This window comes from Notolabrus celidotus, chromosome 21 (assembly GCF_009762535.1).
Source record: "Notolabrus celidotus isolate fNotCel1 chromosome 21, fNotCel1.pri, whole genome shotgun sequence".
NCBI classification, from domain to species: domain Eukaryota; kingdom Metazoa; phylum Chordata; class Actinopteri; order Labriformes; family Labridae; genus Notolabrus; species Notolabrus celidotus.
The window spans coordinates 22,433,439-22,457,652 of NC_048292.1; the positions used below are offsets into that span (position 1 = coordinate 22,433,439).

Here is a 24,214-nt window from a genome sequence, read left to right on the forward strand (position 1 = left end):
CAACGACTCTGTTGAGAGTGGATTTTAAAATAGCTTATTGTTTTAGCTTATATTAAGGCTAATAGTTAAACATTATCAGTCATAATTAGGGGGCATGGCTGATTTGACAGGTGGGCTTGTTTTGGCGGTTTGGTTTGGCGATGACGTCAGCTCCACCACATTGCAGGTTTCTAAATGTTCCGTCTCTAGTCTTATTCAGAAACTAATCGGGGACCTCCCTGAGACTTAAAATTGGTGAACTCTCAAACCCGCCTTCTTTATCCACTTTCAACGTGACAGAGTAGTTCAGAGATTTAGTGATGACAGCTAGTGTTGTAAACTTGTAAATAATGTCTATATTTTATAGTGAATTTAAAAGCAGTCCTAGTAGTGGTATGGGAGAGTAGCTTTTTATCTTATACATCCATTTTCTCCTGTTTTCATTCAGGGGGACGGTTAGGTTTTTGTCTTTTCTTTATTTTTATTAAGGTAAGACAGTTTTGTTATCAAAGAGATGTTTTGTATGTTATTTAGCATTAAGATAGCATTTACTCTCCTTGAAGTAATTCTTTTATCTAAATAAGTCACGGATTGTGAGCTGCAGATATTCGCCTGTTTACTCGTCCTTGGGGTCGAGGAAGGAGAGCGTCACTGTTATGTTGTGCTCTGGTTTCCCCCGGGCCAGGTCTAACATATGGTGTTATCATGCTGTCACTACAGAAACATGCACATGTTGGTCTCTGTAGAGATGAAGAGAAACATGCAGGATGTCTTCATCAGCAGTTACATGACAATTAAGCCGCCACCTATGAATGTGGCTGATTGTGAATACAGACCTAACAGCAGACTACATGCAACAGGAGATGAGGAAAGAGAATGAACACCAATCGTTCATACAGATATGTTCAAAGTAAAACCTCTCAGTGGGTAATAATCGGGGGAAGACTGGAGCTTTATATGTGAATAATTTCCTCTCTCTGTCTGTGAGGAAACCTGATGCTAACACAGAGGATGAAGACGTGAGTCAGAGGTAAAACACAGGACTCTTTGATGCTGATGGGAGAGAGGGGGCTGAGCTGGATAAACAAAGGAACAACTACTGGGAGCAGATGGAGGAGAGAGGGCTCAGCGGAGGGGAGTCTCATGATCTATGACTGTCAGCCTTTGTCAGCAGATAATGTTCTTCTTCTTTGAAATGGAGTCGTCTGCGAGTCATTAAACACCTGCTCCTGCTTTTAAGGCTCAAAATATCTTCTGTAAAAAAGCTTTTCTAACAGGTATTGTAATCAAATAGACCGAGATACAGTCATTTATAACAACATAAAGAAGGTTCATTTAGTGTTTAATGGGAAGGTTAAGCTCTACATATTCAAACACTTCCAGTTAATGCATTCCTATTAATACAGTGAGTCTGCATCTGTGGCCGCCAGATGTTGGATGACCTTGATTTGAAGGGTTGAGTCAGCAGAGAAGCCACTGTGTCTCGACGGGTGATAAAAACCTGCTCACTGTAACTGCCTTCATAAAAGACACAAAAATGACTGTAAATTGCTGACAGGACATAATCTTCATAGATTACACAGTTTGGGCTAACTTAACTCTCCAACAATAGTTTTATTTTGTGTTTCTCACTGATAAATGATATTGATAAGTTAAGTTTTAATTTAGGTTGTAAGAAAGCTTCACAGATAATACATGTTGGCATTAAAACACTGCAGAGAAAGTATTTTCTACCCTGCTGACCCACAACTGTGAGCCCACCTACAGCACCAACCACATCATCAAATTTCTTGGACGACACTACAGTGGTGGGCCTCATCACCAACAACGATGAGGCCAACTACAGAAAAGAGACGAGCCAACTGGTCCAGTGGTGCAGCGACAACCACCTCTTCCTCAACGGGTGGAAAACCAAAGAGATTGTCGTGGACTTCAGGAGAGGCCGACAGCAGCACCTAACACTGACCATCAATGGTGCTGCTGTGGAGAGGGTGAGCGGTACCAAGTTCCTGGGACTGCACATCTCTGATGACCTCTCCTTGACTAACAACACTGCATCGCTGGCCAAGAAGGCTCAAAAACGGCTCTACTTCCTCCGCAAACTGAAGAAAGCCCAAGTCCCACCCCCCATCGTGTTCTCCTTTTACAGAGGTACTATCGAGAGCGTCCTCACTGGCTGTGTCGCTGTGTGGTTTGGTGGCTGCCTCCTGCCAAAAAACTCTGCAGCGCATAGTGAACACAGCCAGCAGGATCATCGGTGCTCCTCTGCCTCTGCCTCTGTCTTAATAAACACAAAGGTCGGTTTTACTCCCCACGTCTGCAGATTTGAAGATCTAGTGGATGATTTTTATTTGTCATGGATAAGTGCTAGCTACAGGTGAAGCCAAGGTTGTTTCACTCACCATCTCTAAGACTATCAGCTAAGATAACTGCCCTTATTGAGGGGGTACTTCAAAAGAAAATTTTGATTTTCTCCATTTCTGAATCTCACACTACTACACACGGATTTCCAGAGACTGAGCATTGCTGTAAAATGTAAACACACACGCCACGGTGCGTCCTGCTGCTGGGTGTCAACTTTGACCACAAGACATTTTGTGAGATTTCCACTTTTGAGACTGAAAATACATCAACATGTTAGTCCAGATGTAATCCTGCTATGTTGAATTTCTAAAGGTCGAACCTCTTCCTCTTCCATGCGTACATCTCAATCTGACCCAAACTGGCCACAGACATGCTGTGCATGCTCCACAGTTTGCAACCTGGACTATGACCCGGAAGTAGAACGACATAAATGCATAAAAGAAAAATTGAAGTAAAGAAGAGGAAGCTGGAGGATGTTTTCACAGTTCCAAATACAACCAGTCTTACAAACCAGGCTAACATACTTTGGTCAATAAATTGATTCTTGCATCAGGGTGCATGAACATCTTTTTGTGTCCCATTTGAACTTTAAAGCTCTTCCTAACAGTTTAAAATATCCTGATCTCATAAAGCTCCACAGATTTCACAGGTTTGCTTGTTCCGTGCAGGAGCTCATCACCCTCTTAGAGATCACAAATCCAGCATGCTAAATATAGTTTGCCCACTCACAACTTCTGATGCAACGGTGTGCAGACGCTTACCTTAGCTCGACTGACTCATTAACACGCTGCTGGGTGCACGCAGCCTGTGATCTCTCGGTGTAACGGCACGCAGGCAGCTGAGCTGGATTAGAGCCTCGAGCTGATCAATGGGAATGTCTGACGTGAAATATTTAATACTCCCCTCTTCCCCTGCTTGTGATCATGACTTTATGGATCAGCAAGCAAGGTGTTTCACTTCTTCAGTACATCTGAGACCTGTGAGTGCCTGAGGATGGAGGAAATCCAGAATTACTACAACATAAGCTTAAAATCTTTGACGCTCGGTCAGCCGGCGACCCCGAGAGCCGCTTAGAAAAATCATCATACAGAGTGCACATATCCGAGAGAGGGGACCTAAACAGGTTTACTTTAAACGATACAGAGAGACGATCATCTGACAGCCGACACACCCACCTTCATGTACAAACACTCGTCTGATCACATTGGTCTCATTCTGTCTCTCTCTGTTTATTTCTCCTCTGTGTTTGTCTCAGTGACACTTTGGTCCGACTCCGCTTCCAGCAACAAAGCACACGTCTGCATGTTCAAACCCTGCAGGTAAAGACTATAAAATAAACGTGTGATTGTAGAGTTTGATCCTCTCTCTCTTTGGTTTGTGTCAGAGCTGTTGAGGTATTTTTAGGTCTTCACAACAGCATGAGAAGAAGTGTGTATCCAGCTGTTAGGAGTGACATCACTGCATGTGGAAGTGGTGTCTTTAGCTGTTAAACAAAGCTCCTATAATATTATGTTTGCACCCCTATCATCAGCTGATATTTGACTCCCACATACACACTGATGTTTTCATTATCGTAGGCCTGCAATGTCACATGTTGTTTCTAAGCTGTGGTTCAGCCATCTTCCACTGCCCGAGGCTGTAACTCTGGTGCCACAATAACACTATAATGCTCTAATACCCAGATCTAAACAAGCTCGGATGACAGATGGCATCCCAAAGCGAGGCTGTCTCGATGCCTCGACTTAACACGAGCAATGAGAAACCAGCTCGTGCATGTGGATGTTAACCTGCACGGAGGACTTTAGCCACACTCGGGAAACAAGTTTGCCATCATTTACCCACAGACTGTGATCCTGTGTTCGGTCGTATTCAATAAATTGAGTTGAATTATGACTTTTTTCAGAGTTTCTTCTTACTTTTACACTAGTAGACAAGTCTGTATTAGGGATGGGCATTTCAAGGCAAAATACTATTCGATAATCATTGGCTTCTTTTCAACGATTATTCGAATAATCACTCCACACACAAACACACACACACACACACACACACACAAACACACACACACACACACAAACACACATCCCATTAGCAACCTGTTTGTGTGGCAGTCACGTTAACCAGCAGCAGGACGAGGTGCAGCAAGTAGCGGGCACTGTCAGCGTATGTCTCGATCTTTATGTCAGTGTTTCTGTGACGCGACCGTCGCTAGTGTTTTCTCTTTCTCTTTAATGCAGATAGCATTCTTCTTCTTCTGTTTGCTAATGTGGTTAGCGAACAGCGTCAAGATATAGCCACCGTCTTGCAGGAATACCATAATACAACCAGGTACAAGTAAAAACAATGAAAAATTGTAATTTTAAAATGAGAAAATATTCAAAGTAACTCTTTGATTTTTTACAAAGTGAAAGAATATTCAATAATAATTGCCCATCCCTAGTCTGAATGTAAACGTTCGATTAATTTCCTGAGTGATTCAACGATTCGTCGCTTTGAAACATCCCTGCTGCACAGTTTATCAGACATGCCAGCTCTGACTCTCTGTTGAATGTTGCAGGGTATGACAGCTGAACAGATTCTGGGTCACCATAAAATGTTTGGCAATGTAAGATATCGTGAGACTTGTTCTTTAATTAAGTCAATCATTTAAAATTGCCTTACTTCCTTTGAAAAATCATATCACATGCAGAGAGGTAAAAGGGGAAAAAGTATATAAAGCACTAAATTAACAAGACAAGGCTCAAAATTGTGACCCTTATATGCCCCAGAGACGTATTTATGCAAGAAAGCATGTGCCTCTTAGCAGACATTACTAATCAACTGCTGACCTATTCAATCCAACACTCACATAACCAATCAAACGTCAGCCTAACATTACAGCCACAATCGATCCCCTTACACTGCGCTTCATCGCCTTGTAACAGAGAGCTGACGAGCGCAAAATCAGAAGAGCTGAAGAGAAGATGGAGAGAACGCTGAGGGGTTTCTGTTGTATGCCGCCAAACGTTACAGAAAATATAACTCTATACCAAGTTAATTCCAAGCCCAGATAAATAAACGGGGAGTCTCCACAGTGAACTGGGATCCATTCAAACTAGTCTTCTCACCTCTCCTTGCATTTTTCATCCATGACTACAGGAACACCTGGGTCATGGAGGTGGAGACCCATCTAAACCTCAGCATGCACACTAAGCCAGCTGTTCTTTCAGAGAGGACAATTACATTGACCCTGAAACAGAGCGCACACTTAAACTGGGGTGTGATGCAATACAAAAAATAAAATCAGGAAGAAAAGTCACCAAGGTCATCTAAAGAATACTACAGACTGTCAGACGTGTGGTTTTGACAACAGAGCTGCAAATATGTCTGAGTTGAGGTTTAACTGCATTTGGTAGGATTATAAAAAAACTGATAACAAAGCTGCAACAAGATGTCAAGAGGACAACAGACCAAAACTACAACACCACAATGACACTTCTGCACTCATACCAATAGAGCCAATATCACAAACTATCATTTCATGGATCAAAGCATGCTCTCTTTCTCCATCTACTGCAACTCAGATACACAATATATTCAAAACTATGTTATTTTAATGACAAGACAAAGCTCATTAAAGCACAGACTAAACAGAAAGACAGGAAAGAAAGCTTTTAAGTATCCATCGTAAATTACCAGACCTCTAAAAACTCTTAATTAATACTCGTTTAACAGGTGATTTAAGAACAAAAACAATAATATTAATAAAAAAAAAATAACAATAATAATAATTGAAAAGAAGAAGAAGAAGAAGAAGAAGAAGAAGAAGAAGAAGAAAAAGAAGAAGAAGTAATTATAATAATAAAAAGCTAGATTAAAGACATCTCTAAATTATGTAAATAACTGGAGGGCTGCTATTTTTATATTTATATGCAGACTAGAAACAGTATCCTTCATTAAGTAATTTATAACTTCAACTATGCAACAGCTATTATAGTAAACACACCTGTCCAGGTAAGGTTGGATAATTACCTTCATGCAGAAACACCAGCAAGCAAGCAGACCAATAAAGAAAGCGTTCTACTCACCTTTGTCGTGCTGCGGTGTCTCCTCTCCTCCATTGTCTCCTCCAGTTGTTTGTATCCATGAAAGTCTCCATGTTGTCTCCTTTGTTGTTGTTGTTCCTTGTGTCTTGCACACATGTGAAACGAGCTAGCTAACCACCTCAGTGTGTTAAGGCTAGCTAACTTTCATATGTTTGCAGATGTGAAGTCAAAGTTAGGCTTGTTTGAGGCTGAATTAAAGTATCCATGGTATTCCCTGCTCGCAAATCTTGATAGGACCGGGAGGAGAGCGTGTTTTATCCGATTTTATCGATCAAAGTTGTTACCTTCACCTGGCTGATCACAGACGAACTGATTCCTGTATCAGCCGCTAGGGGCGCTGTTTCACCAAAACAGTCAATAAGCGCATCTCAAAACAGACTGTTAATTTAATTAAATAACGTATCTTTTTTATTTTTTAAAGCTTCATGTGGATGTAAAATGAAATATATATAATATTTAATATTTATCTATTTTAATGAAAGTTATTACCAGTTAACATCAACGTTTATCTTCAGAGGCATTGATGATAAGTAACTACAACATATTGTGAAAACTGTCTCAAAATAACAGTAACAACATTTTCTTATTTCTTAAAGCAACTAGACTTAAATCAAATATGAAATAATAATATGTATATGTTTTATGGCTTTATGTGAAAGTAACATGAAATGTAATTAAACATTAATTATATTCATATCTTATAGACAGTTTTGCCAGGATGAACATCAATGAACACCATCTGAGGCATTGGTTTAAAGAAACTACAACATAATGTGAAAACTGTCTCCAAACAACCACCTGATAACGCAAAAGTTACTTATTTTCTCAAACCAACCAGACTTCAATCAATTAGTTCCTCTAAAAAACTGTAAACAAACTTATAATAATGGAAAACTTTCTCAATATGATGACAATCCTTTCTCAAGTTTCTTTATTTTCATTTGAACCATAAAGAAATACACAGTGAGATGAAGTTTTTATTCTCCAGGACTATAATGATACATAAGGAGGCCGAAACACACAGTTTAAATAGAAATATAGTACCACTTAAAAAGTAAACAGTAAAAAGGTCAATAATTTTTTTTTTTAATAAAGCAGTATTCAGTAGAAATGATTAATATGGCAGCGATGGGAAAAGACAGACTAGAATTTTCCAATTTATAAAATATTAAAATAATGCAGCTAAAAAATATACTGTACTAGATAGAAGCGATCTAAATAACCTTTAATTTAGTACCTTGAAATATTTTCTGATTTCTTATATAATTTCTTCATGTTTAACAAATAAATAAGTAAGTAACTTAAAGTACTCAGATGATTTTGTTCCACAACACATTTAAACTTTACATTCCATACTCAGACAGTCTGAGGAAGTCAGTCACACCATGACATCATGACAGTAACATCAGCACCATGGTAAGCACTACACTTCACTCAACCATGGCAACAGTTTAGATAGCATCGTCATAGACATATTAAGAAAAACAACTTACAGACAAGAGAACACTAAAATAAATACAGTTTAATATGATGATGGCCTACTTATGCTAAAGGACTGGGGCTGATAAAGCTGCTGACGTCTTCTTCCAGATGATTCACCTCCAAAATAATTATTGTGATGAATGAAAAACAAATGAAAAAATAAAGTATGATGATAATAATGATGCTGATTTCTCCTGGGAGGGTTGATTTCCCAGATGAACCGGTCCTGCCACATGAGTGGTGGATATGTAGAAATCCTACAAGCTTTAATGTTTAATGACTCAAAAAGAAGAAGAATATTCTGAGTTGCAATTTAATGTAATTAAACAATAATGGAAGCAACTCTTGAACTCTGTCTAAAGATATATTTATTGCAATTAATGTATTCTAACATTCTGGCAGTGTGCATGAGTTTGCTTTCAATTTTAACGGACTGATCTCTTACTCACCTGTTCTATGAAATAAATGTGAGAAGTAGAAGAACAAAACTAAAAAATGTGCAACATTTAGCAAAGAAAACTACAGGCAGCTCCTTGCAACACAAATATCATATTTTAATATACGTTTATAGCCAATCAGAGCCTTGGACTTTGGGGTGGCATTTGAGGCGTCCAATCAGATCTAAGTTGGTGCCAGTGCCACCTCTGGCCAACCCTGTGGACACACCCCTGGTCTTCAAACAACTTATTAACTCAAAACGATGACATACATGATGTAATAATTCTATCTCAAAATTATTAATTTCTGAAATAATGTGAATCTTTCTCAGACAACTTTGACGTAGGCAGAATAAAACCAACAGCTGCAAACATCAGGCAGAAGGCTTCAGATAAATGGTCAGTGGTTAAAGAAAGTGTCTAATTATTAAGAGAAACCCTCTCTTTACTCTGACTCTGAGTCATTATAATTAGATGTTCAGTCATTATTTGGCACCCTTATCCACATTTTGGAAAAGATTCTGATTATTCTGAGAGTCGGTGTCATTTTTGTGTTACAGAGTCATTATTTTGTAAAGCTGGGTCATTATTTAGAGAAATCCACTTTCCTGATAATAGGCTTCCACCCTCCACAGCTGTAATGCAATACTTCTATGTGTGTATGATGTCATAGCACAACGCATCAATCTCAACAGAGCAGATGGAGCAGAACAGGAAGTCAGGCATCAAAACAAAATGAAAACATCCGGTTAATTTTCAGAATAAAACACTGTGTTATCACCAGATCGTATTTCACTTAACTACAACAACAAACCGTCATGATGAGCGGAGCCAGGCCTGGAGTCAACAGGTCAGAGGTTTTCAGAGGACCAGAAAGACAACATGGATGAGGAGAGGAGGAGGAGGAGAATCCTTGATTCAGTAATTACCGATGGGAAACCTCGGTCACATGACTCAGGCTGTCCAGCGGTCCTGCTCCGGGCTGCGTTCTGAAGACACAGCTAGTGTGTTTTGACAGACGAGAGAGCACAGAGCCAAACTGCATTGAGGTAGAGACGGACCAACGGATCTTGTGGAAGTCTAGTGTTAGCTGTTATTACTTTCATTAAAGCTCCTGTGAGGCTCTTTTGGTTTGTGTGGACTCTGGTGCCCCCTGTGGATAAAGTGCTGGTAAAGAGGTAACTTCTTACATACATGTGAAAGAAGTGATCATCAGTCTTTTTGTTGATGCTCTTGTTTGCTATAGTAGATCATAAAGAGGCATAGCTCAGTCTGTTCTAACATTTGTTAAAAATCCTTTTCAGAGCTTTTAAACTGACTTGGTTTGTGACATTTTCTTTTCCATGTATCAGTCCTTATACATCACCATATCACATTCTCAGTTCTAATAAGTGTTATCTTCACGATTCAGCTTTTGTTTTTGTCTCTTTTCTTCGTTTTCCCATGTTGATCAAACCAATTTAAAAAATATACGAGTCCACGTACGATCAGTCTCCCAGTGCCTGTGATTAAAGCCACAGCAACAGTCTGCTATCAAGAAATAACACTCAATAAAACTCACTGACGCACATACTTAAAGCTGCACGCAGACTTTCTTCCAGGGATTATTGGAGCCCGTCTGAAACCTGTAAACAAATATTTTGAAACACTTTTAATAAGGCTGAAATAATTTGCATGTCAGTTCCTCTTCCTCTTCCTGCAGCTAAAAAAAGCCTCAAACATAAACTCTGGAGAGACTCCCACGTTACAGCAGAGAAGTGGACAGGATGCTGAAGGACTGATTTCCTGTGCAGCGGACGTGAGGACTTACCTCCTGCTGAGTGTCTTCACAGTGAAATCCTCCTCTCTGCTCTTTTGTCTTCTCTGATTCTGATGCTGGAGTTTGCAGCCCCTTGTGTGTCGTGGCACTCTCACACGCCACTACAGCCTGCCCTCGTGGTGCTGAATAAGGGGCTCCATGTCGGCGTGTGAGTAATTTAGAGCGCTGCCGTGGCTTTTGGAGTACTCACCTGGAACAAAGCCTGTAAATGGAGCCCCCTCTTCACCGCCTGACTCACTCGGCCCTCGTCAGATACGACACTCTCGTTACACGCCACTCATGGGGATTTAAAAGCAACGTCTCAGTGTGACAGCTTCAGAGCTCGGCATGGTGCTGACATACAGTGTGTTAATATGATCATTACTGTCATGTCAGGTGTGCTGTTATAAACACATCTGGAGGAGGCATTACTGTGATAATGTACGCTTTAACAGAAGTGTACCCGTTCAGTAATATGTAATCCAAGAAAAGCTTAATGATAGTGCCTGAAATTAATGACCGCACAACATTTATACTGATTCTTAAGGGTATGAAATATTTAAGGATTGTAGGAATAAACCTTTTAAATTATTTTTATCATTTGCATTAGATTTAAAGTGTTTAACCTAAATAACTGGATTGAAAAAGAAAACTCGATGTTGCACAATTTGAACTTTTGAAGTTTGGGGCTTAACTGCAAAATCAATAAAAGCCTTATGAAGGCTTGCATCCAGGCATTTAATCTATGAAGTTTTCCCATGGTATCCAGTGATTTTCAATTTTTTTTGAGACAGTAATCGTATTTATCTTAGGACATATCAAATGATAACAAAGCTGTTTTTTTCACATCATTTTCTGGTGATCTAAAAAACAAAACAAAGCTGGTCACTGTTATTGTTTGGACGATATTATAATATGCTGCACGACCAGTTTGTTAAACCAACTATTAATACATTCATTATTGTAGGCCAAAAATGCCGGTCATATGCAGTGGGGCAAACAAGTATTAGTCAAGCCACTGAGTTTGCAAGTTCTCCCACTTAGAAAGATGAGAGAGGTCTGTAATTTTCATCAGAGGTACACTTCAACTATGAGAGACAAAATGAGGAAAAAAATCCAGGAAATCACATTCGTAGGATTTTTAAAATTTATTTGTAATTATGGTGGAAATAAGTATTTGGTCACCAACAAACAAGCAAGATTTCTGGCTCTCACAGAACTGTAAACTTCTTCTTTAAGAAGCTCTTCTGTCCTCAATTCGTTACCTGTATTAATGGTACCTGTTTGAACTCATTATCTGTATAAAAGACACCTGTCCACAGCCTCAAACAGTCAGACTCCAAACTCAACCATGGCCAAGACAAAAGAACTGTCCAAGGACACCAGGAAGAAAATTGTGGACCTACACCAGGCTGGGAAGAGTGAATCTACAATAGGCAAGCAGGTTGGTGTGAATAAATCAACTGTGGGAGCAACTGTAAGAAAAAGGAAGACATACAAGACCATTGATAATCTCGCTTGATCTGGGGCCTCAAGCAAGATCTCATCAGTGGGGTCAAAATGATCATGAGGACAGTGAGCAAAAATCCCAGAACAACACGGAAGGACCTGATGAATGACCTGCAGAGAGCTGGGACCAAAGTTACAAAGGCTACCATCAGTAACACACTACGCCGAGAGGGACTCAAATCCTGCAGCACCAGGCGTGTCCCCTGCTTAAGCCAGTACATATCCAGGCCCGTCTGAAGTTTGCCAGAGAGCATATGGATGATCCAGAAGAGGATTGGGAGAATATCATGTGGTCAGATGAAACCAAAATAGAACTTTTTGGTAAAAACTCAACTCGTCGTGTTTGGAGGAAGAAGAATGCTGAGTTGCATCCCAAGAACTCCATACCTACTGTGAAGCATGGGGGTGGAAACATCATGCGTTGGGGCTGTTTTTCTGCAAAGGGGACAGGACGACTGATCCGTGTTAAGGGGAGAATGAACGGGGCCACGTATCGTGAGATTTTAAGCCAAAACCTCCTTCCATCAGTGAGAGCATTGAAGATGGAACGTGGCTGGGTCTTCCAGCATGACAATGATCCCAAACACACCGCTCGGGCAACGAAGGAGTGGCTCCGTAAAAAGCATTTCAAGGTCCTGGAGTGGCCTAGCCAGTCTCCAGACCTCAACCCCATAGAAAATTTGTGGAGGGAGTTGAAAGTCCGTGTTGCCCAGCGACAGCCCCAAAACATCACTGCTCTAATACCAGCTACAGTGTGTGCAAACCTGGTGAAGACTTACAGGAAACGTTTGACCTCTGTCATTGCCAAGAAAGGTTATGTTACAAAGTATTGAGTTGAACTTTTGTTATTGACCAAATACTTATTTTCCACCATAATTTACAAATAAATTCTTTAAAATCCTACAATGTGATTTCCTGGATTTTTTTTCTCATTTTGTCTCTCATAGTTGAAGTGTACCTCTGATGAAAATTACAGACCTCTCTCATCTTTCTAAGTGGGAGAACTTGCAAAATCAGTGGCTGACTAAATACTTGTTTGCCCCACTGTATGTGTCTAAGCTGTAGGGCAGCCGTCTGACTGGTTTAAACTTCGGTGCTGCAGGTCTGCACAGTCCTTTTCCAATGCAGAAGCCTACGCATGTAGCTTGTAACCCAAACGCATACTGCGTTTGAAGGTAGTCTGTAGTCTGACTGTTATGTTGGATCTCTTCTGCAAGATGCTGGGTCAGACGTCGCGGATTTCCGGTTTCAGAAAGCGGAAGTAAACAACAGCAAAGCTGATAGATAAACTGCTTCTTTAACATCACTTATGATTCGAAATGTTAAGAAGTGGTTTATATGGAAACTAATAATTTTTACAGCACCTAAAAACGGAGTTCCCCCGTCATTAAAAAAGAAAAAGAAAAAGCGGAACGAGTGCTGTGCATTGTAGGAAACAGACTGGTCGGTGCATACTGGGAAATTTTCCCGAATCAGTACGACATCCAGGTAGTTTTATTTCCTGCAGTTTCAGCACTTCTGTAATTACTGCACATTTCATCTCCTCCTCTCTATTCTTCCCTGTAATCATGTCTGTATGACAAACAGCAACATGTATCAGCCATAAACCAACACAATACGTTCTGAATCTCTGTGAAAACGCAGAAAACGTAGTGGGGCTGGAAGCAGGCAACCCTATTATCAGAGCGACCGGACTGCCCTAAAGAGTTTCGGTTAAGTATTGCTGTGCGACAGACAAATCAGCACATAAGTATCTGGTGCACAGGTCTGCATCAGTCACTGCTGCATAGGGTCAACGCAGAAGTATAAACCAGGCTTAATGCTCTACTCAGAATCAGAATCAGCTTTATTGGCCAGGTATGCTTGAACACACAAGGAATTTGACTTGGTAAGCTGTGCGCTCTTTGTACAAGAATAAAAATAAAAATATTATAATAACAATAACAATAACAATAACAATAATAATAATAACCATAATGTAATACTCAGCACTGTCTATGAGTGACTTCTCATAGCTAGGCATGGTTTGTCGGTATATTGACCTAGAAAAAGGAGCTTCATTGTAAGTAGGCTGTGTCTGGTTAAACTGAAATAACCACTGGAGCAATGAGGAACCAGCACAGGCACGCAAAGGCGCTGCTTCGTTTTTAACATCAGAGGTAGTCACTTGAAGAGGTTTCAGATCACAGACTGTAACGAAGAGCCCTTCGTTACTCATGACAGACGGCAGTTGTGTTGTAAATATTGCACAAGGGTTTGGGCTCATTGCACTTTAATAAACAACACACAGTATTGATGGCACTTTGCACTTTATTAGCGATCTTTGCACAGTAAATTTGCACATTGCGTATTTGCACATTTGTTGTTGTTATTGTTATTTATTGATTAAGGAATTAACTGGAGTTAGGCAAACCATAGTGCGTGGTTGAGGAGTGGTTGTCAGGGGGTTGCCGGCGTGGCGGCGCTGCTCCACCTGGCGAAGAGAGGAGAGTTAGAAGGCTCCACGATACGATGTTTAACGTCAGCAATAAGTAATCATGTGTGCAGTGAATATGAATAGGTGTGTGGTTGTATTAATGTTAAAGTGTGCCAGGGCAGTAGTGCAAATATGTCGAAATTGTTTGTTTGACTTACCTGTGGTTGCTGTTCTGTGTCCGCTCCAGGGTGTTCCGGTTAAAAGATTCCCAGAGGAACGGACACCCAGATAAAGGTTCCGGGGTGGGACCAGAGCACAAATTGGTCAGGGGAGAGTCTGAATTTAGCGGTGCAGGGGAATCAATTAAATGGCATGTTTTAGATGTATTTTAGGAAATGTGGTAATTATAAAATGTTGTTAATATTGGTGACATAAAATCAGGAACAGGGGAAGGTGTCTAAGTTAATTGGAGAGCAGAAAAAATAATTTGTGAACACCTCCAGATGGTTTGGTCCAGGAGGCCAATTAGTGCCACAGTATAAAAGGTGCCAGTTATAATCTGTCTGGGTTCGTTCTTGGTTGGTGTCTGATGTCGCTGTGGCTGTTTGTTTAAGAACCTGAACCACCATCTGTGATTTTGTTCATCATGCCTGCTGTATCATCCAGCCGCTAAAGGGTCATTCTAACACTGACTATCAGCTCCGAGTATTGTCTCATTGCACATTTGCATTGCAGGATCATAGTGGACCACAGAATACACTCAAAAGAGCCAATGTCTTTCTTTTTGCATACTAACTTTATCGAGATTTACTTTATTTATTCACTCTCTAAGGCCGGATTGAGAAATTAGAGACAGAGCAATGAAGTTCCTGATTTGCTCCTGACCTTTCTCATGAAACCCTGACAGCATTGTTCCACCTGAGGGGATGAAAGCTTCCTTATGTTGAGAATATCAGGAGTATTTCTCCATCAGCAACATTAAGGGCAGACTTTACGTTAAGCAGAGAGACTTGACACTGAGGCGGTCGTGTCTTTTTTAAACAAATGCTATGAATAATTAAAGGTAAGAGAAACTATAAACAGATCTGCTGTGTTTGTATTTATCAATAAACACACCTGTTAGCTTGCTCAGGGTGAAAAGTGTGCGTCACTGAGGGAGAATGAATAAGTTTAAAACAGACTCTGATGCAATATTCATGTCACGAATTTGGTATTTTGGATCTTCAGCAGCTGGTAGCATACACCCGCCCCTCCTCCACAGGCAGAAAGGAGGAGGAGGAGGAAGAGAAGAGAGGAGGAAGAAGTAAAGAGGAGAGAGAGGAGTGGGGGGGTCCTGTCCTGAAAAACACACTCCAAGCCCTTGCTGTTTACATCTCTTTTGGCATGTCTGAGGCTGTTTCCATGGCAGCGGGAGTAAAGATAGTTGGGATGTGTCAGAGATACAGTGTGCCGAGCCGTGCTGATTGCAGGACGTGAGCTGAAGAATGAACAGAGAAACAGAGGAAGTGGGAGAGGAGGAGGGCGCCGGCTCTCCATTATCTCAGCTCTGAACCTGTGAGAGAATCTGCAGCAGACAAACGCAGCGTCTCTTCTTTGTTTGTTTTTCTCTCTCGCTGCGAAATGACATTTAAAGCTGAGCCAGGCATGATGCTATTACTGAAGCACCACCTGTGTTATTAGAGTCAGTGATAAAGTGCAGCTGAAACAACTACCAGCACATTATCAGAGAAATTTTACTGAATGAACTGTAAGCAGAAATCCTGCATTAAACTCTCATTACAAGTAGTATTTATGTACTCAGACACAAAAGTAACCTTTCACCTTTTCAGCACAATCAAAATAAAATCCTTCCAAATAAAATAAAAACAGAGACAGTTTCTGCTGCTCTCAGTCCCTGATGTTCCAGCATCTGCTTCGTATCCACCCATGACTCTAAGACAGGTCTGGTGCTTCAGTTTGCTCTTGTTTTTGCAGACAATGGCTCCATGTGTCTTTCTCTCCCTGCAGGATGAGCAGGCAGGATTCTCAGAAGACCACATGCAGTGATCCGCACACTGATGGTCAGAAACCTGCAGGAGGAGGAGTTGGTGGAACAGGTTTGAATCTACAATATCATGTCACATTTGACGGAGGTGTCTTTTTGTCTGGGGTAGATCACGTTTTAAAATTCAGACAAGCAAGAGTTAATGATGTATCGGAAAAGAGACATTGCATAGCAGGGCTACAGCTTCACCCTGATTATCTACCTCAGAGAGCAACTACAGGAAGTAACGGTTATAACATTTTTGTTGAGATGACTTCAGACAAGAATGTCGTGTCACGTCTGACAGGGGCGTGTCCAGACCTTATGGGACTGGGGTGGCCCAAATGGGGCTCTGACATGAGCAGGGGTGGCCTGGTATGTGTGCCACACACACGTTAACAGCATTAACCCTTTCTGTCTTAATAATCTATTTTAAGAACTATTATCTAAGTATCGAAACACTTTTATATTCCTGGGGCGCCATCGGCCTATAGGCTCTAATGGACTAAGAGTGCGCCCCATAGACAGAGGCAACAGTCCTAGTCGCAGGTTCAACTCCCAGCCTTGACCATTTGCTGCATGTCTTCCTCTGCTCTCTACTCCCCACACTTCCTGTCTATCGTCAGCTGTCCTATCCAATAAAGGTTAAAATGCCTCAAATATGTTTCTCCAAAGTCACAACTGACAGCACTTTTAATAAATCCCAGATAGGTTATTTTAAAATAAGTCCTGCCTCTGACAAGTTAAATAGCCAATCACATTTTAAGATTTTGGGGCGACCAACATGCTTTTAGACAAAAAGGTGGAGGCAGAGTGATGGTTTGAGTTACAATAAGCTACTAACTCAGTAAATGTATCTGCAGATGTAAAATTAGGTTAAAGGCAGCGGGTCAGATACCTACCAGAGGAAAAGTAATCTTCTGGGTTTTGAAAAAATCTTGAGGTTTGGATTTAAATAAGTACTTTAGTTGGTACAGTTGCAAACAAACTTCATTAGATGTAAAAGTCGTAACTTCATAAAACACTCCTGAGAAAGGTGGAAGAAAAGAGGAGAGACGAAGCAAAGAAAGAAGCCTTCAAAGATAAAAGATAAATAGTTTATGTGAATCTCTCACATAGCATTTACCTTTACTCTATACACATTGTTTGAACGTGATATACAGTATGTCACCTTTTTTTTTTCTTTACAGTTCGACATAATGTTTTTTTTTCAGCATGCACTTTAGAATGCCAACAAAAGGCTCCACAAACACAGACTCCAAACTAGAACTTTTCTCTCACAGTAAAACATACAAAACATGAACTTGGGTCAAAAGCCTGACAGTTTCGAGGACACGATGGTGAAGCACAGCATCAGACTACCGGGACTTCCACAGGTTAGAGCAAAGTTTACTCCACAGTAAGACACAAAAATACATGTTCTGAATCCAAAAAAATAAACACAGGGTTTTTTTTCAAGTCACAACGTCATCCTAGAAATACACAAAGAACGGATCCCCTTTGTCAAAGAGTCAAAGAGTAAAGCAGCGTGTGTACTACACGAAGAGGATTGTGGGTACAGGGCGACACTTGACAGCTAGCTTACAGCTGCACAGGTAGCATGTTTTACCACCTGACAGTTCTTCCTATCAGCTACTGGAGCACAGACTGTATGCAAAGACAGACAGGTCCACAAAAGTGAGGCCAAAACATTTAGAGCTCCCCCGACTGACTGGCTGCAAATTTCAAAGCTGCCTCTTCCATATAAGCAGATGGGACATGGGTCAAACTTTAAAATCAAATCACATGTCAAATAAATATTTCGGAGACATGATTTCTGTCATTACAGTTAGATCTTATCATTATAAATTATATGTAAGTCAAAGTTTTACTAAGAAGTTTAGTTTTGATTACAGAATTGGTGCTATAAAAGAGGGTATGATGCTATGATTGACAACTCTGTTGATGAATGAGGCTCCTGCAGCACTGTTTTCACTATATCAGCAGAGTATGGAAAGAGCCTGGAGAGCAAAGGCTTCAAAATAACAAGAATCTGACCTACTGTGGGATGTATCGACCTCAGGGATCTTTTGTTTCATTGATAAGTTAAATACGTGTTTGGGTTAGCAGAAGTGGCGAGAAATCGATGCTGCACCGTCGTCTCCTGCGCTGGTTATAGCCCGAAACATACTTGCATGCATCCGGCTGTGTCATGGGGGTAATTGTAAATATGCTTGACTATTCACTACGTGTGTTATTGGAGGATAGATCTAGAAGGCACGCCATGAATCAGCTATCAGATGTGTGGGTTGTAAACAACAGACGTGGCAACACTTGAGGAGGTTACTCTCATGTGAATGCTGAGATCAAGGCAGAAGAAGAGACATATTTCCACCATTTATAATCCTTACTGCAGTTTCCTCTGGTCTGGTCACATCTGCTCTGCCTCTACACTGCCCCTAGTGTTTATATGCATACTGCACCTCGCATCTGCATCATGTTAATTTTCAAGGCGTGCACAGCTGATGCACCAGACCAATGCTGGGCGAACAACAAGTAAATCTCTGGCCTATAGCTTTGTCAGTGTTTGTTGTTGGAGATATTTTGGCTTCACCCTTGCACAACAGGAGGAGAGGACGTGTCGCCTATCTTTATATACAGTCAAAGTTCCACAGCTGCAGCTTCACTCTGTTTCCTTCTCGTCTCGGCTGAAATCACAGTGTGGATCGGCGCTTTTTGTTTTCGGGTGCTTTATTGCAAATCCGATCTGATTGTTTGGGATCATGGGAATGCTACCGTGCAGATGAAGCCCTTCCAGAAGCCCCGCTTTATAACTTGGAAAACTTCTGCTACACTTTTGCTCCACCCCCACACACAAGGGGGGAAAGTCTGGAAGAATCAAGTTATGCAGTTTTAGCCACCAGGAGTTTCATGAGGAATATTTTGGTAGAAGATTTTGGTTTGTGAGAGACAAACATCTGCAGCACAAATGCAGAGTTGTTGCATGTTTAATGCACGGCTGGCAGGCAGGCAGGACGAGGAGGGGGGCTTCTACAAAGGCAACTGCACCACAGGGGGACTCTGTCTCGTTGGTGTTTGTGCTGAAACTTACTGGAAGAGTGATATCTTCAAGTCCACTCATTGGTTTCTGCTGACCTGGCCTTTCAACCTGCACATCTTACCCTGGAGTTTAAGGATACACACACACACATTTACACACAGCAGAGCAATTAACCTACTGAAATTTACCAAGGGAAACGAAAGCAGAGATGACAGTAATGTCACATTTATTCAACTCTCTATACTGTATATACTGTATGTAAGTTCATATATGAATACACTCCATTTTTAGAACACAAAGTGCTTCAACTGATACATCTTAATACACTTATTGCGAGGAGGGAAACCACAGCAAGAAAAGTGATTTGAGTGTAACCAACCACTTCGTTACCTGACTCGCCATCAAGTGTGAGATGTGTGGACGGAGCCGCTCGGCCCAGATGTGCTGTGTTTGTCATCGTATTTACAGGGAGTGATATCTATACAATGAGAAGTCTCTTTTTGAAGAACTTGTCCGGTTTGTTTTGCTCTTGTTTTTCTCCAAAGTCCCCGAACGAAAAGAGAAATCAGGAAACGGTAAATGCTTGTAAAGTCACACCAGGATTTCCTTTTGATTGTTACGTTCCTGCTCTCTGAGCCGTTGGCTGGCCGGCTGTCAGTCTGTCTCCTCGCCCAAATCGTCCTGCAGGAGTGGCTCCAGTGTGAGGTGCTCCCACTGCAACAGGTCCTCATACTGATGACTTATCCACCGTCATTCAAATAGGAAATGAACTGTCTAAATAAAATAAAACACATCTCTAAACAACAGAAATGCATCATGGGTCTCTTCTGACCACCTCGCCATGCACACATTGGCAGTTTTCAGTTAATGCACATGAAATAAGAACATGAATCTCTGACTCTCTCAGCATGTCCAACATCACAGAAGCTCTTCTGTGTATTGCAGAGTTTAAAAAGGGAGATGTTGTAATAATTAGGTGAACGGACAAAGAGGAACGTTTCACCATCATTTTAATTGTTTGACTTTTTTTGCAGAGCTATGCCAAAGATGCATCTAGCTGGGAGCCAGTTGCTAAGCAACTGTCTGCTACTGGTATAGACATACAGCAGGGATGGGTGAGGCACATGGCTGCATGATTAGATGTCTGCTGTCCCACACCTGTTGGTGCTCAGAGGCATGGAAACTAGTCCGTCATGAAAACTCTGAATGAATAAATGAATGCTTCAGTAGAAATGAGATCTGATGTGAGACACGGAGACAAAGACTTCAGGTTTGTGTTTCTGGTTTGGGGACTGAGAGCAGATATTAGCCCTTTATGATGATGAGTTAAAGTGAACCTGTGCATATTAAAGAGGGGGAGGGGAAAGTTGGGTCAGTTACAAGTCTGGTAACACTTTATCTGCTGAAGACATATTCAACAGTTACTAGTTTCTTGTTTGCATGCACACGAGTAAGATGTTGGCTCTTTGCTTGTCTTTTTAAATGCTCTAAAGTCTTATCTATCATGTCCATATTCTGTAACTACCAGGTTGTTAACCAAGAGTTAATGCCGGCAGAGGAAATCCATGAAGGCCGTCTTCAGGTACACTCCCCAGTAGTCTCCATCAGGGTTGAAACCAATCTGCTGTTTACTTCATCCTTTCCTCTATTAGTGTGCCTGAAGTCAGCCCTCATGGATTCCTCTGTTGTCTTGAAGAGGACCTGACATTTACCTGGAGTCCACCACACTGCCTCTGTGAGCGCTTGTTATCCTCCTGTTTTCACTTGTTTGACATTAACTAAGATTCCTCCTCCTGAGGAGCCCTGAGTTTTTGTTATATTAGGCTTAAATCCTTAATAACAGCATGGCTACTGTCCTCATGCTGCTTTGATGCCATGTTGGCAGGAGCGCATGGAAAACCTCCCAATATTCTTACTATGGTCGAATCCACCTCCACCCTGATGGTGTAGCTTCAAACCAGATCAAGGTAAATTATGGTTTTAGTTCCTCTCTGCAACTTTGAGATCTAAAGTGACAAACTTCAACACAATCTGACGTAACCTCCTCATTAGTGCTTATTGATTACAGGTGTTGAATGAACTATGATCTTTAGAAGCTTTGTTAATGATTGTGACTCTAGCAGCTCATAAAGCCAATACGTATCAATGAGACACAATCATCATGCAGTCCTTACTATTATCAGTAGAAAAGAGACTGAGATAAAACTCTGACTTAACGGCCATGTTGTGGTAGGATACAGTCCTGCATCACCAAGCGCCAAATAAAGACCAACAAAGAGCTAATAAGCTACTCATGTGCATGCTAATAAGATACTATGTGCTAGCTTAAGGCCTGTGTCCACTAACTGCTGGTTTCTGTGCTGATAGAGTCCAGAGTGCTTCTCACGGGAGCTCGAGAGGATAGGAAAGTTGTCCAACAGCACTCTTACTTCACTTACTGTATGCTTCATATTTGCTTTCATTCAATTCGCATTCTAAAAAGATCATATATCGAAGTATAAGCAGCAGCTAAACCATGAAAACATTAGAGTGGCTTATTTTCTCCTCTTTACAGACTTCTGCCATTGTTGTTGGCAGAGTTGATAGAAGAAGTCTCGCCCCCTCTTGAATCTGATTAGCTGGTGATCAAGAAGTGACACTGACGAGACCGCTGGTGTTCCAAAAGTTGAGCTCATTTCATCTGAGAGTGCACTGAGCACAACGACTAAAATCAGCTGATGCTAGGGATGCTGAGCGCTGAAAAAACTGAAGTGCATGTTCTGAATTGAAAAAAGGGGTTGGCCAAGAGGCGACTTCTGGTCTTTAGAAAAGAAGCCAATGCAGAAGTGTTAAAAACTGCAGTTCCTGAAGTGTCCATTGGAGGCTGGCTGTAAAAGCCTCATGGGCCACTACACACCTGTTCAGAAAAGCTGACCTCTGAAGCAAAAATAAACATGTTTAAAAAAGGATTTAGGTCTATCAGAACACACGGTACAAAGGTGAATATAAAAAAAAGCATTTTTAAGTTATTCTCTAATTAGAGGCACAGCTGACTTTACTAACAAGTGGACGAAATGAAGCTGTTAGCGATGAGGCTAAACGCCCGCTTCAACTCCCCCTCTTGGCCTCTTGTAAGGTCGACCAAAAGTTAGGTTGAGTCAGGCAACATGGCGACCTCCAACGACAGGCTTTAAACACCGCTTCAAAAATCAATGGGTGACGTCACGGAGACTACTTCCATGTTTTACACAGTCTACAGCACTAACAGCACAAAAGAAGACGTTAGTGGACACAGTCCTTATTCTATTTATCTTTAAGTGTTACCATGTTTTAGGGTGAAAATCATGCAAATGTACAAACACATCTGGTTTCACATGATGCAAACTGCAGTTCTTCCCTGAAAGATGCTTTTACACTAATCAGACCGGACATGGGGATAATCCTTGGATCAGAATGCTACAAGCAGCACCTTTAACGATGCTATCAGGATGCATGTTTTTCTGCTCTTGTCTGGGATTGCCAAAAGAAACTTTTGAGCACCGCTCACGTAAACACAAGTTTTAATTCGTGACATAAAAAGAAACGAGAGGCACTGCGATGTGACCGAGCTCGCTCAGAGTTTTACCTGTCCGACATGGCGGTGCCTTCCGTGGAGTCATTAAGACAGAACACTGCTCTCTGCTTGTGTGAAACCAGTAAAGACAACCTCTTTGCAGTTATCTGTGAGCAAACAACCAGAGACACAACAGCTTTGTTGGGCACTCCATCAAAGGAAAGAAAACATACAGGAGGCGGGGAGAAAGTTAATCGGAAAATAGCAGCAGATGAATGAAAACCCACATGCAGAGAGAAACGAACACCCAGCTGGTACTCTGTGCTTTTGTCTCCTCGGTGGATTGTTGGTGAAGCCAATGGCAAAATGAGACACGTTACAAGTCAGCTGTAACCCTCTAAACCCCGAACATAATAACAAGAAATTAAAAACACTCTGTATGGATGTATATGTTGTCGTGTCTCATCCCTTCTCCCCTCGCCTCGTGGCTCGCAGACGATGGTTACAGGATGATCCATGCAGAACATGAGCAGGCCCAGCAGCAGGTGAGTGACAGACGTGTACGTGTCCAAAAATAAAAACAACACTCCTGAAAGACAAAGCCTCCTCCCCTCCTGTTCCCAGCCCAAAAATAAAACAAAGACAAAGTCACAGTCGTATGAGGTTTAAAATGAAGTGACATCTCTCTTTCTTTTTTTGGAAGCACATCTTTTTCAAAGTATCTAAATATAGCAACATCTAATATCCCTGATTAGTAATGTGTCCTTTATTAAATGTTATGGCTGCTACTTCTGAAGCCACCAGTAGAGTCTGTTATTGCAAGTCTCAAAATGGGGCAATATCGAGCTAAACTCCAAGTGACACAGGAGGGGTGACTAAAGCTAAGCTAAGCACACGTACCTTCATGAAAAGAGCAGAAAGGTGAAGAGTTAGCCGCAGCTGCTAACAGAAAACGTAGCTACAAAGGTACTCATCCACTAGCCACAACATCTAGAAGAGTTTGGGTGTAATACCAAAGGGAGATGGTGTGTGTGGGGGAAGGTGTGGGGTGGTTTAGGCCAAAGTGGCGGAGGGCTGGACGTCTCACAGGATGGAGGGAATGGGGGAGCGGGAGCGCCGCAGGGGGCACGGAGATCCATACGGCGAGGTCACAGGCGACACCCTCAGGGCGTTACCGGCCACGCCCGCTATGTTGTTTAAGCTCCGGGATTTCTCATAGCCTTCAGATGAGGGGGGCGACAGAGAGGTGGTGGTTGAGGTGTAGGTGGTGGTGGTGGTTGTGGTGCAGGAACAGGACATGAACACACACAGGCAGGCAGGCAGGCAGGCAGGCAGGCAGGCAGGCAGGCAGGCAGGCAGGCAACGATCCAAGTCCGAACCAGCCGAGTCAACCGAGACAGGACAGGAGACAGGAGTGAGACAGAGCAGCAGAAACATACTGTACGGTGAGAGCATGCACAGCACATTTCTCATCTTCTGATATCAGAGGAAGGCAGAGTGGAGTCTAAGGGAGATGCTCTTAGGAGAAATAATGATTGGCTGAGTTTAT

The 24,214-nt window shown here is 41.6% G+C and overlaps 1 protein-coding gene and 1 long non-coding RNA gene across 3 annotated transcripts in view; both read right to left on the minus strand.

Moving 5' to 3' along the window:
- The window catches only part of LOC117804986, a 46,323-nt gene extending 39,579 nt beyond the window's left edge, over positions 1-6,744 (minus strand). The window contains exon 1 of the long non-coding RNA XR_004629311.1: positions 6,411-6,744. This is a non-coding gene — a long non-coding RNA (uncharacterized LOC117804986). The remainder of the gene's footprint in view (positions 1-6,410) is intronic.
- Positions 6,745-20,126: 13,382 nt separating this feature from the next.
- kcnc2 (potassium voltage-gated channel, Shaw-related subfamily, member 2) overlaps positions 20,127-24,214 on the minus strand; it is a 122,501-nt gene continuing 118,413 nt past the window's right edge. For both annotated transcript variants that reach the window (XM_034673909.1, XM_034673910.1), the window contains exon 7: positions 20,127-23,885. In XM_034673909.1, the coding sequence (XP_034529800.1) occupies positions 23,749-23,885 (137 nt within the window). In that variant the 3' untranslated portion in view covers positions 20,127-23,748. The remainder of the gene's footprint in view (positions 23,886-24,214) is intronic.